The sequence below is a fragment of the Paramormyrops kingsleyae genome, chromosome 12 (assembly GCF_048594095.1).
Source record: "Paramormyrops kingsleyae isolate MSU_618 chromosome 12, PKINGS_0.4, whole genome shotgun sequence".
NCBI lineage: Eukaryota > Metazoa > Chordata > Actinopteri > Osteoglossiformes > Mormyridae > Paramormyrops > Paramormyrops kingsleyae.
This window is the reverse complement of record NC_132808.1, coordinates 21,542,867-21,555,896: the sequence shown is the minus strand read 5'-3', so window position 1 is coordinate 21,555,896 and position 13,030 is coordinate 21,542,867. Positions and strand designations below refer to the sequence as shown.

At 46.4% G+C, this 13,030-nt stretch overlaps 1 protein-coding gene across 4 annotated transcripts in view; it reads right to left on the bottom strand.

The window, feature by feature from the left end:
- Positions 1–269: 269 nt before the first annotated feature.
- Positions 270–13,030, bottom strand: part of LOC111848699 (protein phosphatase 3 catalytic subunit alpha) — an 81,145-nt gene continuing 68,384 nt past the window's right edge. Inside the window, exons 9-15 of one of the 4 annotated variants that reach the window (XM_023820899.2) lie at positions 11,538–11,663; positions 11,147–11,218; positions 9,733–9,759; positions 7,857–7,941; positions 7,296–7,393; positions 4,578–4,607; positions 270–2,089 (exon numbers count right to left, since the gene is read on the bottom strand). In XM_023820899.2, the coding sequence (XP_023676667.1) occupies positions 1,890–2,089; positions 4,578–4,607; positions 7,296–7,393; positions 7,857–7,941; positions 9,733–9,759; positions 11,147–11,218; positions 11,538–11,663 (638 nt within the window). In that variant the 3' untranslated portion in view covers positions 270–1,889. The remainder of the gene's footprint in view (positions 2,090–4,577; positions 4,608–7,295; positions 7,394–7,856; positions 7,942–9,732; positions 9,760–11,146; positions 11,219–11,537; positions 11,664–13,030) is intronic. The other 3 variants (XM_023820901.2, XM_023820902.2, XM_023820903.2) reach the window with 3 other exon arrangements.

Below are 13,030 nucleotides of genomic sequence, written 5' to 3'. Positions count from 1 at the left end.
TTATTATTATTCTTGAATCATGCAATGCACTATATCCAGAGAGTACAAATAAAGACCAAGATTTTGTTTCAACCAACCAGTTGAGTATAAAGAGTCACAGTCACAGAGTACTCAACTGGTTGGTTGAAACATAATCTTGGTCTGGATTTGTACTCTCTGGACCTGAAATCTCCACTTTTGGCTATATCCTTCACCTTTACATTCCTTTACTACTCGAAGGCTGTAGGGCAAGAGAAGTCGATTACGTTTAACACACAAAAAGCCCACAATTTTGATATATTTAATGTCATGCACATTTTATTGAACAGTAAATATAAAATACTTTTCATTGCTGCAAGTTCATGCTTCGTCTGCCAACAGTTTAGAAGTCAAATTACAAAAGCAAGGCTTCATGTTGTAGTGAAATACTCGGGCACTTAAACAGTTGTTAAAAAAGATCAAAGGAGCGTCTCCTCTTTGTTTCATCATAAAGTCTGAAGCAGTAACAAAACCTGTAACTGATATACAAAGCAAAATAGTTCCAAATAATAATAATCATAATAATAATCATAATTATAGTAATAATAAAATTACACTTTTTTTGTGGCACGTAACAAAACAGAACGGAAATATATAATGACTAAACCATTATGTGACACTAATAGCTACCATGCATTTTCAGTTCCACATGTAACCACAAACTCATATTACGAGAATTGTTAAACATGCTAAATTGGACTATGTGTGCACTTACAAGCTTATGTTAAAAATATCATGACTCCTCTTTCATCTTAAATAGTTCAACGCTTTAATTACAAAAAAAAAGAAAACTGAAGGCATGATGCAGTATTATGGGGTGGAATATAAAGAACGTCGGTATATATTTCCAGTATATATATCCATTAAGCACACTATAGTTCCCAGTAGACCTTTGCAGCCAAGTTAATTTAATTCATTTATTTACTTATCTCTTTTAAAACATGCATAGGCAAATTCTTTTCAGTTAATTTTGTTTTACAGAATAAAGATGCTTTTTCAGAAGCATTATAAGGGTGTTTTTCCACTATATTTAAAAGAAAACGTTTACCTCTCATACACAACTCCAGCAAGCCACATTCAATAATTTTTAAAAACAAACAAAAAAGAAACCTGCAAATGAAAGACGTGTAAATTCCAGTCATTAAACTCCAAGAAAAAAAAAAAAAAAAGTACTCATTGCCGAGTTAATTAGCCATTATACAGGAAGTAGGGCAGAAGCACACACCAAATAAACCTGAGGTAAGCATAATCTGTACAAAACCATAAAACTCTCCTTTTTGGCATTTAACCATGTTGCAACATTCTTTTAAGACTGCCTAATTTATTTTGAGCTATTTTTTAATGATAAGAGTAGCAAAAAAAAAAGTTATCAATAAATAGTCCCTATTTAGTTTGTACACCCTTATATGTTAAAAACTTTTTTTTATGTTCTGTCCATTTTTAGTGCTGTATTTTGTAAACGTACAAGAGTTAGTAAGAAGATAGACAAAATATTTCCATATCCAGTAATAGAGCAAAGGCCTTTCAAAACATTCCCATTAAGTTCTCGCTCCAGATAAAACACACAATCAAGTACATCCCCAAAGATTCATAGGATAATTAACCAGCAAAAAACTTGTCATGTTTCTACAAGCACTGTTTTAAAGGCATATCTAAAGTCTAGAACGTGACATGCCGGCAAATTTAGGTTTCAATAACGCTCTGTGTGCATTCGACTCTTGTCCCCTCAGTCCACCGTCCCTCGACCCTGCAAAACAAGCGGGGGCCCCCCTCTCCTATAACTCCGCCCCGCAGCAAGGTGGACGGGGAGGGGGCCAGGGCACCCCCTACCCCCCCACTTCAGGCCCCGCGACTAGGGTGCCCCGCACCCGTCACTGGATGTTGCCACTGCTGCCGCTGCCCTTGCCCTCGGTGCCGTTGGTTTCGGAGGAGAGTGCCTTGTTCAGGGAGTTCAGGCTGGCGTCGGAGGGCAGCGTGTCACGGCGGGGCGGCATGCGCTCGTTGATGCGGTCCAGGCCCTTGGCTTCCTCGAAGCTGGTGATCTTGTGCTGCGGCGAGAAACCCTTGATGGCTGCATCGCCGTGGAAGGCACCAGAAGGCAGGAGAGGAATGACAGTGAGGGGGGGGGGGATCGAGAGAGATGGAGGTGGGAATAAAAGGGCAGGGAGTGGTGGAGGAGGAAGCAAGTGAGGAAGGGGTGGAGGAGTGGGTGAAGAAGGGAGGACAGAGGAAGGAGAGAGGAAAAAGGTCGAAAACAGATACGGAGAAAAAGAAAAAAAAAAAAGAGAGCAGACGTTAAACCGGAGTCTTGGCCTGTCCCCACTTACCTGGTTACCTGTTGCCAAGGACTCTGACTGGAAACAAAGTAGATGATGTCACAATAGAAACAGATGATGACAACTGTGGATTCTGAGTTTTGTGGAATATTGTGGGTTTTGGGCAAAAAAATATTGTGGGGGGGGTTTAATCTTGAAGACTGAACTTTAATAGCGTACTGTTTTTGTTTGTGATAATCAGATTCTTCTGTACTCTTAACGGCGTATAGTTAACCAGAGAGCCAGAACCAGAACAGGCAGAGCCAGATGTCTGAGTATGTTAGAAATTCATGGGATGGGGGGTAGGGGGGGTGTTATCCTATAATCCTGTGGTCCAACACAGAACTTGCAGAGTAATGAGGTGCAGCGTGAAGATGTGAGGGTGCAAGAAGGGAAGAGCTCTGTGGGTAATGGGCTGGCTGGCTGGGTGGGTGGGTAATGGATTCAGGGGAGGGGGGCAGATTTTAAAGCACAGAGTGGCGTAACTCAACTCTATAGATGGTCACTCAAGGTGACTCAAGATGCACTGCACCTGGGGTGCAAAACTCTGGTCCATGAAGGCCATGGGGTATGCTGGGGGCCTCACTGCTTAGTGGGAGTAATTAACTAAAGCACGAAAATTCTCTCAGCTGGTGCATCATGGGTAAAGTAATTAAAAAGCAGGACTTGGGCCCCATGAAGTGGAGTTGTATACCCAATAGGTATGAACAAATTATAGACACTTATTTTACTGTTGAAAGAGAGGACTGTCACATAATGAACAGAGAGGTCTTCTATTAAACTAGTAAGGCAGGGATAGTGAATGAAACTTGTAGTGAAGGAAAATCCGTCACGCAATGAAAGGCACATCATCATCACTACAGCAGCGACCACCACACACTGAATCAGCAGCGCTACTACGGAGTTCTACTAAGCGGAATGTAACAGTGATGACGACAACCCGCACCCCGGCCCACAACCCAGAAAACAAAAACAACCATGTAAGGGAAAAAAACAAAGAATGAAACCAAACATTTACTACCAGAGGTGTATGTGAACAGAAACCACTGGCACACAACACAAGAGAACCATCACATGGAGAGTAGGCTTGAGTACGAAGTGCGGACAATGGCTCTGGGCGCTAACCACTTGTCAAACCTGAGTAAAGCATGCAGCAAACCACTTTGGGCTGAGTTATGCTTTTCTGGAGATTGCTTTCGGGGGGGGGGGGGGGGCCCTCCCCTGAGGTTTAGGGCTGAGGAGGGGCTGAATGGAGTTGAGAGGTGTGTGTTGCTGCATGGCATAGGTCAGACACAGGTTATTAGCAGCTTACAGAGAGGACGACACAGCAGGGCACAGGAGTCACATGGAAAAGCAGGTAAGAATCTCAACATGGACACACCATCCATTGGGGTCGCTTAGAAGGAATTCGCTGACAATTCCAACGTAAATAGCGGCTATCCAACCGCTATTTAACGCGCAGTTGATGTTGTCCTTGCTTCCCTATTCATCATTTGCTCCCCAAATGGTTTTGGCTCGAATCCAGTTTGAGCTACTCAAACTGGACAAGTCAGTCATTCTCAATGTACCAACTTGAGCAAATTTCGCCCCACTTTTTTTTCTTTTTTTTTTTTTTTTATCTCCTTAAGATATGGAATATTTGGCGCAAACACAAAGTACAACTGCACGCTCTACATTGTTTTAAAGGGGAAACAGTTGGTGGAGCTTCTGAAACCAGCTCTGAGGTGAGCACAGGGTTACCACGACGTCTAGGTTGACGCCAAAGACCCAGTGGTGGTTCCTTTGGGTGGGAGATCTGACCCTGAGTGTCCTCGAGAGAAGAGGCAGACTCACGGCCAGAGGCTCGATTCCTATTGGACGGCTCGCACAGTGCCGAGAACGCCGGTTGGCTGAGCTGAATTGGGGGAGGGGCTATATAGAAAGGCTTGCGCCGACTTGCACTTTACCCTCGAGGTCCTTGTTGTGATGGACGCCTACGCTGAACGTGAAGAGAGCGCGACAACGAGCGCACTTCACTGCACCAAAAGCTGATCCCCTTTAAAGCAAGAGTGGCTTTTCACGAACTTTTCTTTTTTTTTTTTTAGTTGATTTTTAAAAAATATATAATTATTATTGATAATACTTTGGCACAATGTATTAGCCCAACACCCACACACTCTAGACAAGCTACGGCAAAATGAATGGACCCAGCGGTGCCCTTGTCTATTGCGGAAGCAACAGAAAGGGGGAAACTGGCCTATTTACCTTCGTCAGCCTCAATAGCCTCAATAGTAGCTGAAGAGAAGAAAAGGGGGGTTGCAAAACGAATGAGAAAAGTGAGCAGAGGAGGTCAATTCTCAGAACAAGTCAGTGACCAGCAAGAGAGCTTTCGCAGACACAACATTAAACCGTCTGACTTTCAGACATCAGGACACGGATGGATGTTAGTGGGAGGAGGAAGTGAGAGGTAATAAAAAAAACAATGGCAAAAGATAAATGAAATAAGGGTAGAATGTGGCTCGGGGAGAAAAAAAAAAAGCTTTGAATAACTCATGAGGAGGGAAGACGCGACCTTTGTCACAACCTGTTTGGAACTCAGTTCTTTGGCTCTATGAAGCGAGCAGCGTTTGACACAGACAGGGAAGGAGGCTGTCCAACAGCACAGAGGCATCATGGGAAGGGAGATACGTCACCGCAGGAGCTCTGGGTGGCAGGCTAGCTGGCGTACAGCTTGGCAGTGCCCTCGGCTTTGCGGGCAACTTTCAGACAATGGGTTAGGCTCTACTACGGCATGAGCCGGGCCTGGACTGAGCGAGGAGACCTTTTGCGGGGGTGTCACCGAAGGAGCCCAAACAGAACTGCGCAGTTCCAAGTGACAGGTTTCATTCGTGTGAATGAGCACTTCAGACAGGAAGGACGGCGAGAGGCCAGCGGCCTAAAATATCCTCACGTCCGGTTTCTGGTCACACAGAAGCCAGTTATGTACGATGTCACTTAATATGGACGTATCATGGACATGGAACAGCCAAAAGGGATAACGGTTACCTTGGAGCAGAGAAGCCTGTGTAACACTTACCATTCTCAGCTTGTTACACGGTCATTTCAGTGTTTTACTCATGACTAAGTGGCAGTGCACTTAATGTGTTCAGTTATATATATTCACTTCATATTAGGACATGTGATTAATTCCACACACATATAAAAGGAACAAAAAATAAATATATGGGGAAATAAATGCACACATATATTTGTAAATCAAAGGGAGATTAGCAACTAGCTAATGGACAGAATAATGCACGGGAATAACACGCTTAACCAGACAGGAAAAATGAAGGCGCGGATGGAGAGAAAAGCACCATTGCGATAGAAGCACATTCCACACGCTGTGATTCTACCAATGCTGCGACAGGAATCCTGACAGTGCCACCCCACCTTCGGCATACGTGCCCCCATCCAGAACGTTCTCTACGACCGAGAGGCTAGGGGCAGCGGAGCTGGGAGCACCTGGCACTGGAGAGACCGCACCGTCTGTCATAGGCTGGTGGTCAAGCAAACCAAGGATGAAGGACCAGAAGGTTATAGATTTAAGTTCTAATGGGTCTCGATCTCCGAACTCGGATTTATTGGATGTTGTCTAAAAAAAATCAATCAATGATAGAAAAAGCTCCTAATTACTCGTAATAAGAGTTACATCTAGAGATGCTCAGAGCTCTATCTGGGGGTGTCACCTGGCAGGGGTTGGGGGGCTGGAGTCTGTGGCATGGAGCCCCCAAAAAGCCCTGGAAACACTGGGCCAAGCATGTCTCACGGGTAAGAGTGGCGCTGTTTGGATTCCTGCCTTTCTGTCTTGAACGACAAAGTAAAGATTGGTTATCCCCTTTCATACACAGTCTACAGTCAGTCTTTGCTGGAGGGAAATGCTCCCCCTTGCCTAGACAGTGGTTAGACATTTAAAATGAACCAACCGGCTAACGGACCAACAAACGCAAGAACGAGTGTCAATTTCTGACTTCGGAACCTTCCGGTAAAATTTAGCACCATTTCTGGCTCCACTGTGTAAGGTGTACGGGTAACATCGAAGCACCCCGTCTGCCCTGTAGGATGAGCGGAATAGCAAAGCTACTGTGTGATATAAAGGAGATAGGGATGTGTGCCAGCTGGGGGTGTTCGACATGGGCGGGGGAGGGGTGAATTCTGTGCGTGTCTCACACACACACACACGTCTGAAAGAATACTTGCGCAAAGGATTATACCTGCGGTTTCTAGGGAGAGAGGAGAAAAGAAAGGAGACAGAGAACGAGTGAGATAATGAAAAGAGAGGAGAGCGGGACAGATTTCAGTTTGACATATTGGTTTGTGTAGGCAGAAACAAAAAAAAAAGGAGGGAAAACGTACAACAATGTCTAAAAGAATTCAAAGAAAATTTAAAAATAAATAAATAAATAACATCTAGCTACAAGCCACGGAAGTCGTTCAGTAAAACGACAATGACAACATTTCAAGTTCTACGACTGTTTTGAACGTCCAAAGTGAAAGATTAAGAGAACGGTAAAGACGCGCGGGTCTTGGAAACCGCGACGTGCGCGCAAGCTGTGGCATATTAGCTACAGCGCCATCTGAGAATACATGAGAGAACAGCGCGCGTTTACACTGGAGAACAGGCTACTGACTGCACTGTGTCCCTTGAAGAGGACTTAAACTGCGCTGCCTTTAACACCATCCTAGGGGGCCAATTAATTTTAACCGTCTGCAGAAATGCCATGTGCTGGTATGTTGGGGGGGGGGTGTTGCGTACCAGTCGCCCGTTATTAGAGCTTAAGAGTAATTAGAGCATGTGAATACCTAAGTGACTAGCGATCTGTGCTGGTGGGTTACAAAGACGCTAACAGCACGGAGGTATAATTATGGCCTGATTAGGTCTGCGCTGCCCAGTGAGGGTTGATGGGGTGAGGGGATTCGGCACATCAGGGTGGGGGGGCTTACCATTTTGGAGTTTTTCCTTCCCGCCGGAGAGAACGCCGCTGGGCAGCATTCCAGTCGGGGTCAGACCCTTCAGTGTCAGGACACTCTCGCTCTCCTCTCTGCAAGCCAACGACAGTGGGTTCGGGGAAGCATGGTACAGAACAGGTAATGGGGGGGGGAGGGGGTAAGCGGAGGTAGAGTGCTGTATTCCGACAACCTTGGGCACACCGATCTTCAGCATGTTCATCGCGTACGTGTGTGTGCCACCCAAACCCATCCCGAGGCATCTGCCTTTCCCTGGCGTGACCATAACTGTTTATCGGGGTGTGCAAGTAGCTTACTAACTTAAAAAGGCCGATGTTTCCGGATCGGGTTCTCTGAGGAACCGCAGACAGTCCACGTTTTTGCTCCCTCTCAGCTCCTTGCCTGCAGAAACATGGACTGTCTGGGGTTCCTTCATGACCGGGTTGAGAAACTCTGAAAAAGAGGACCTTTCCTGTAGCCAACGTCGACCATCCTAACTGGAAAATCAGGTGCGGGTTTCATGGATTTCGAGCCCTGCGGGGGGCGTCCGGCTCGTACCTCAGGACAGAGAACACCCTGGCCATCTTCCCGATGGCCCGGATCTTGTTCCGGATGACCTCTTTGCGGGCCGAGGCTGTGGCACCTTCGGAAGGGGAGACGAAACACATGGAAATTGTCAGGAGACCCAGGTATGGAAATGTGCACACATGCTCTCGCACACATGCTCTCACACACGCACTCACACATGCTCACGTAGTTTGTATGTTACTATCACTGTGAGGACCTCCATTCATTTCTATGGGAAAAGCCCAAATCCCAAATTCAACAACCTTAACCCCTACCCAGCTCTGACCTTAACCATAAGTAACTAAAGAAAATGCAGAACTTTTGGAATCTTTAGTTTATTTCACTGCAGTCACAGATTTTTATAAGATTTTGGTTTACATTGTAGGGACCTAAAAAGTGTCCCCACAAGCTATAAAGAAAGAGGTTTTACCACATTGTGGGGACATTCGGTCCCCACGATGTGGTAAAAACAAACACATAAACACACACAGACACAGATACACACACACAGCCTCAATACTCTGCCTCAATCACTAAGCACTGATCCATGTCACAATCTCTACAGACCTTTGAATAAACCGTCTTATTACAGTGTCACGTCGGAGCCCTAACCCTCTCCCACATCCCTTACCTGTCTCATTGCTTTTCATTCCCCCGTTCTCAAGTGTTCACTAAATTACAGTACAGCTTATGAGGAACAAAGCCTCCCTAGAACACAACTAGTCACTGATTTTCCACCTGGCTGACTACAAGGGGAAAAGCTTTTAAAATATGTATTTATATATACACGTGAGCCATGCCAGCCAATGAGACGGAGTCATTGCCCTGGTGCATTGTGGGAACGCTGAACAGAATGAACAGCTGGAGGATATGTGGCGCTCCACAGTAGCTCCGGTCCTCCTTACACTGGCCGTGCTGGCTGGGTTCTGACCGTTAAAGAGCGAGACATGTCCTGACGGGTCATGGGAGCACACTGCCGCAGAAGACAGGCCCAAAGGAGTGAATCAGAACATTAGTTGTGTGGATATAGGGCTGGGTCATGCCATGAATACAATTTATTTTTCCAGAAAGCAGGGTTACCCTCTCCTTGGACCCACTACGGGTTAAAGGCTTTCCTTAAACTTTACTTGCAGCATATCAACTTCAGTGAATAATGGATTCTTAAATATTTTTAATTAAAATTCTTTTAAAGAATGACATGGCAATTACTTTGAATAGAGGTTCCAGGTCTGTACTCACTTGCCCTTGATTTTTCTTAAACAGCTAATAAACCCTCACAAAACGTTTGCAAATTTCATACAAGGCAAGCCACAACACTCATCTGACATTAATTTCATGAGACTCGCCATGCATCGAGGTGTTGCAGGATTCGTGTAATATCCACAGTCGTGAAGGTGTCACACAGATTAAGGCACAAGCTGCCTAGCCGAGTATAGCAGCCACAGACGGAAAATGGTACAAAAATAATGCTGGAGAACGGATGCATAATGAAAGTCAGAGAGCAGAGACTGGAATGGGAGGTCACATGACCGCCCTAAACAGTGTCATCCAATAGATTCTCCAAGTAGTGGAAGCAGCAGTGGGCACACAGATCACTCCGTAAAATAAGAGCATGTTTCTTGAGCCAGATTAATCACGACTAAAGATAATATTGTGCATGTCGTTATACTGTTGTTCAGCCAAAAAGGCATCGGTCGGCCTCAAGAAACGTACATTAATAGTCAAATCGATTCACATGGCCAAGCAGCACTGAGTAAACCAGTATTTCTCAATCCGGTCCAGGTGGGGGAAAAAAAAAACATGGACTGTCTGTGGATTGAGAAACACTAGTGCAAACCCAAGTCAATAGCATGTTAGTTGATTGTACCTTTCTTGGGTGCATATATTAGCTGGCCTTCTCAAGAAAACCCGGAAGAGAGGAAATACAGAGAGATCAGTGGATGGTTGGACAATGAGAGAGAGAATGGGGGGGGGGGCAGTGAGATAAGAAGCACACACACACACACACACACACACACACACATACGCACGCACGCACACACGCACGCACGACAGTGAGAAAGGAAAGCAACATGAACGCAAAAACCTCTGAAAAACAGAAAAACAGAAACAGATTAGATATGGCAACCAAGGGAGAGTAACAGTCACAATGAGAGAATGGCCAAAGACGTGGGAGGATTGCCAAACTGAGACGGAGAATCCTGGAGAAGCAACCGAAACGCGGATGGAGACGTCACAACCGGTGACGGTGCAGACCCCCTCCCTACATCCGGCCCCGGGTCCAGCAGCAGAAGGCCAGTTAAGGGCGCTTTGGGGAGTTTGGATCATACTGAACTAAATCTAACACTCTCGGGCCTCCTGACTAACAGAAGGAAGACTGGTGCATGGAAATCTCTAGAATATCACTACAAATTAAGCGACTAAGGAGATGCCTAGTGCCAGTTGGGGGAACGGAAGTTTGAGAGACCAGCTGGGCTTTTGTGGCTTTGTGTGCTGCGTCGGGATGAAGCGAAGAGAGCCGGCGTCATTTGCGTATAAGGATGTTTATCGATTTAGGCGCTTATCTAGAGGGATGAAGGGCGAAAATGACTGCTGCAGACTGACCGGGATGAATGGCCACCAGCGCATCAGCATGCAGTACTACACAGGGTTTCTGTTTGGACTCGCAAGTACGGAAATGCAAATATCGCATTACTGTCCTCTCATGGTTAATGTAGATTTTAGTGCAAAACAATTGAATAATTCATATATTTCTTTCTTTGTATACTGGAGCCAGATCCCTGAACTTTACAGCCCTGACAGACAGTAATATTGATATGGAAAGCATTTCCCTTAAAGTGCAATTTTCAGGCGATGTAGAGGAACACAGTGAAGCCGTCTCAGCCGATTGGGGGGGGGGGGGATATGCAAATGAGCATCTCAGCTGTCACGAATCAGGCTCGTTCGCACTTTTATTCGTCGGCTGTATTGTGTAACAGCTCTTGGAAGGACTAACAGCAATGGGTAATCATTAGGATTCATGAACGTCCTGTAAAAACGAGGTTAATGTTTGCCTACTCCGGTACCACGTTAGATTAGGAATTAGAGTCACTGCTCTAGCTTGTACTTCAGGGTGATGACATGAGTGACGACAACGTCTCAAAAAATCCCCAGCGCCTCTACCACACTGCCGCTGTGCACAGTGCGCCCCCTGCTGGAACATTTAATTGAAGCATCTTTACAACATTCCACAGGGTTTCCTTTAACGTTAACGGCGTCTCGGTGTGGCGGCGATGACTTACCATCGATCTCGTCCTCGGTTGTCAGCTCGTCGTTGGAGCAGATGCTTAAGACGTTCACCAGCATCTCTGTTACTGTGGGGGGGGGGGGGATGACAGTGTTTAACACCCCTATGTGGTATTGCGACGTTCTCACGCATGGCTTGACGTAAAAAGGTACACAGCCCAGCTACGCGGCCGAGGAAGATACAATGAGGCATTGCAAGCTAAACTGCAGACATGATTTATAAGGAAAAGGTTCTGCTACAGTCAGAAATGTCACCGTTGCAGTTTGATCGCAGCTTGACTCCATAGCTAATGGGCGAACTGTCTATTCCAGGGTTAAGTCTTAAGTCTGATGGCCTGCAGGTGACATAGGTGGCTCCTGGGAATGCAGGACCGGGCCGGCTCTCACCTTTCTCCCCGACGAACGGCAAGGACCAGGTGAAGACGTCCATGAAGTTGGGCAGCCAGTAGGGGTGGGGCGAGCAGTTGAACTGCCGGATGTTCATGACGTTGTTCTCGTACTTCAATACTGCGGCTGTGGGGCGGGACGGCATGACAACAGGTTCAGACGGACACCGGTTGCCACCCTCCCACACGCCCCCAACCCGGCGACCCCTCAAGCCATACAGGCGACAGGAGAAAGTCAGCGTCATTCAACAGAGCTCCTGGACGGACCTGGGCCAGTAAAAACGCCTGAGCATTATGAGAACACAGTCCTCAGGTGATCTACCCTCAAAACTCATTAGGCATTCCTGCACGCTGTTCCTCACGTCAATCATAATCTCACACTGCAGCTGTAGCCCCGGTATAATTTAAAAAGGATTAGGAGCACAAAAAACACCAGGCTGAGTGATTGGGCCCCGCTGCGCTCCGCCGCCCCCTAGAGCCCAGCGAGGAGCGGCGCGCTTCAAAGCAAGAGAGGGTGCTGGCATAGAGGGATGGAAAAGCAGGACGGAAGGAAACATTTCCATGGTCACTCTCTGCTGGCCTCACTTCCCCGGAGTTTGTTTTTATTAGAATAGAATGGGCCATAAATCCTATTTGGGGATAGACTGAGTAAATAAAGAAGGGATAAAGAGGGGAAAAATAAATAAACAGAAAGTACAAGGGGTCAATAAAGGAAACCTGCTGAAACGCCTAGATCCTAGCAGACCAGGCCTGGGTAGCTCAGCTATAACAAACATTTTAAAGCATTTTTTTGATAACTTGCCTATGAATCATAAATTTAAATCATAAATGCAGACTTAAAAGGACGGACATTTCCTAGCGTCAATCTCCAGGTTATGAATAGATGACAAGAGTGTCATCTTGACCAGGTCCACGCTGATGGCCACTTTTGAGAACGTTGCTGTTGTCATAGCGATGCAGATACCCACACAAGCAGCGGTTTGAGCTGCAGAGCTTACATGTCGATACGGTGGAAACAGGAAAGACAGGCGCCGTTGCAACAGCAGGAAAAGCGCCGGCGGCGCTGTTCCTTCAGTCACCACCGGAGGGTGCCCCTTCCCACAGACACGGTGGAGCCCCACCTGTGTGCAGACTGCAGAGCGGCTGAGTTATGGCAGGCTGCAGGCTGGCTCCGCCGCCTCCCTGGGCCGGCACGCTGCTCACGGCACACTCCGTGGCGGATAATAAGCCAGGACGCCGACTGCAAATTCATTTTTTATGAAGCCCCGGCCTGTTCGAATTACTACGGGCCGGGCAAATCTGCGATACGTCGCTGAAACAAAATCACCCCATTGCTGCGCTTTTGCAATCATGCGACCAGCGTTCCCATTGATAGAGAACCCCATCATCGTTAATTCCCCTTCCGCATTACTGGAGGAGAGGAGCAGATCAACACCATCAAATGGGTTTGTCTTCAGTACTGAAACATTCCTTTAAAGACCAGAATTTAAAATG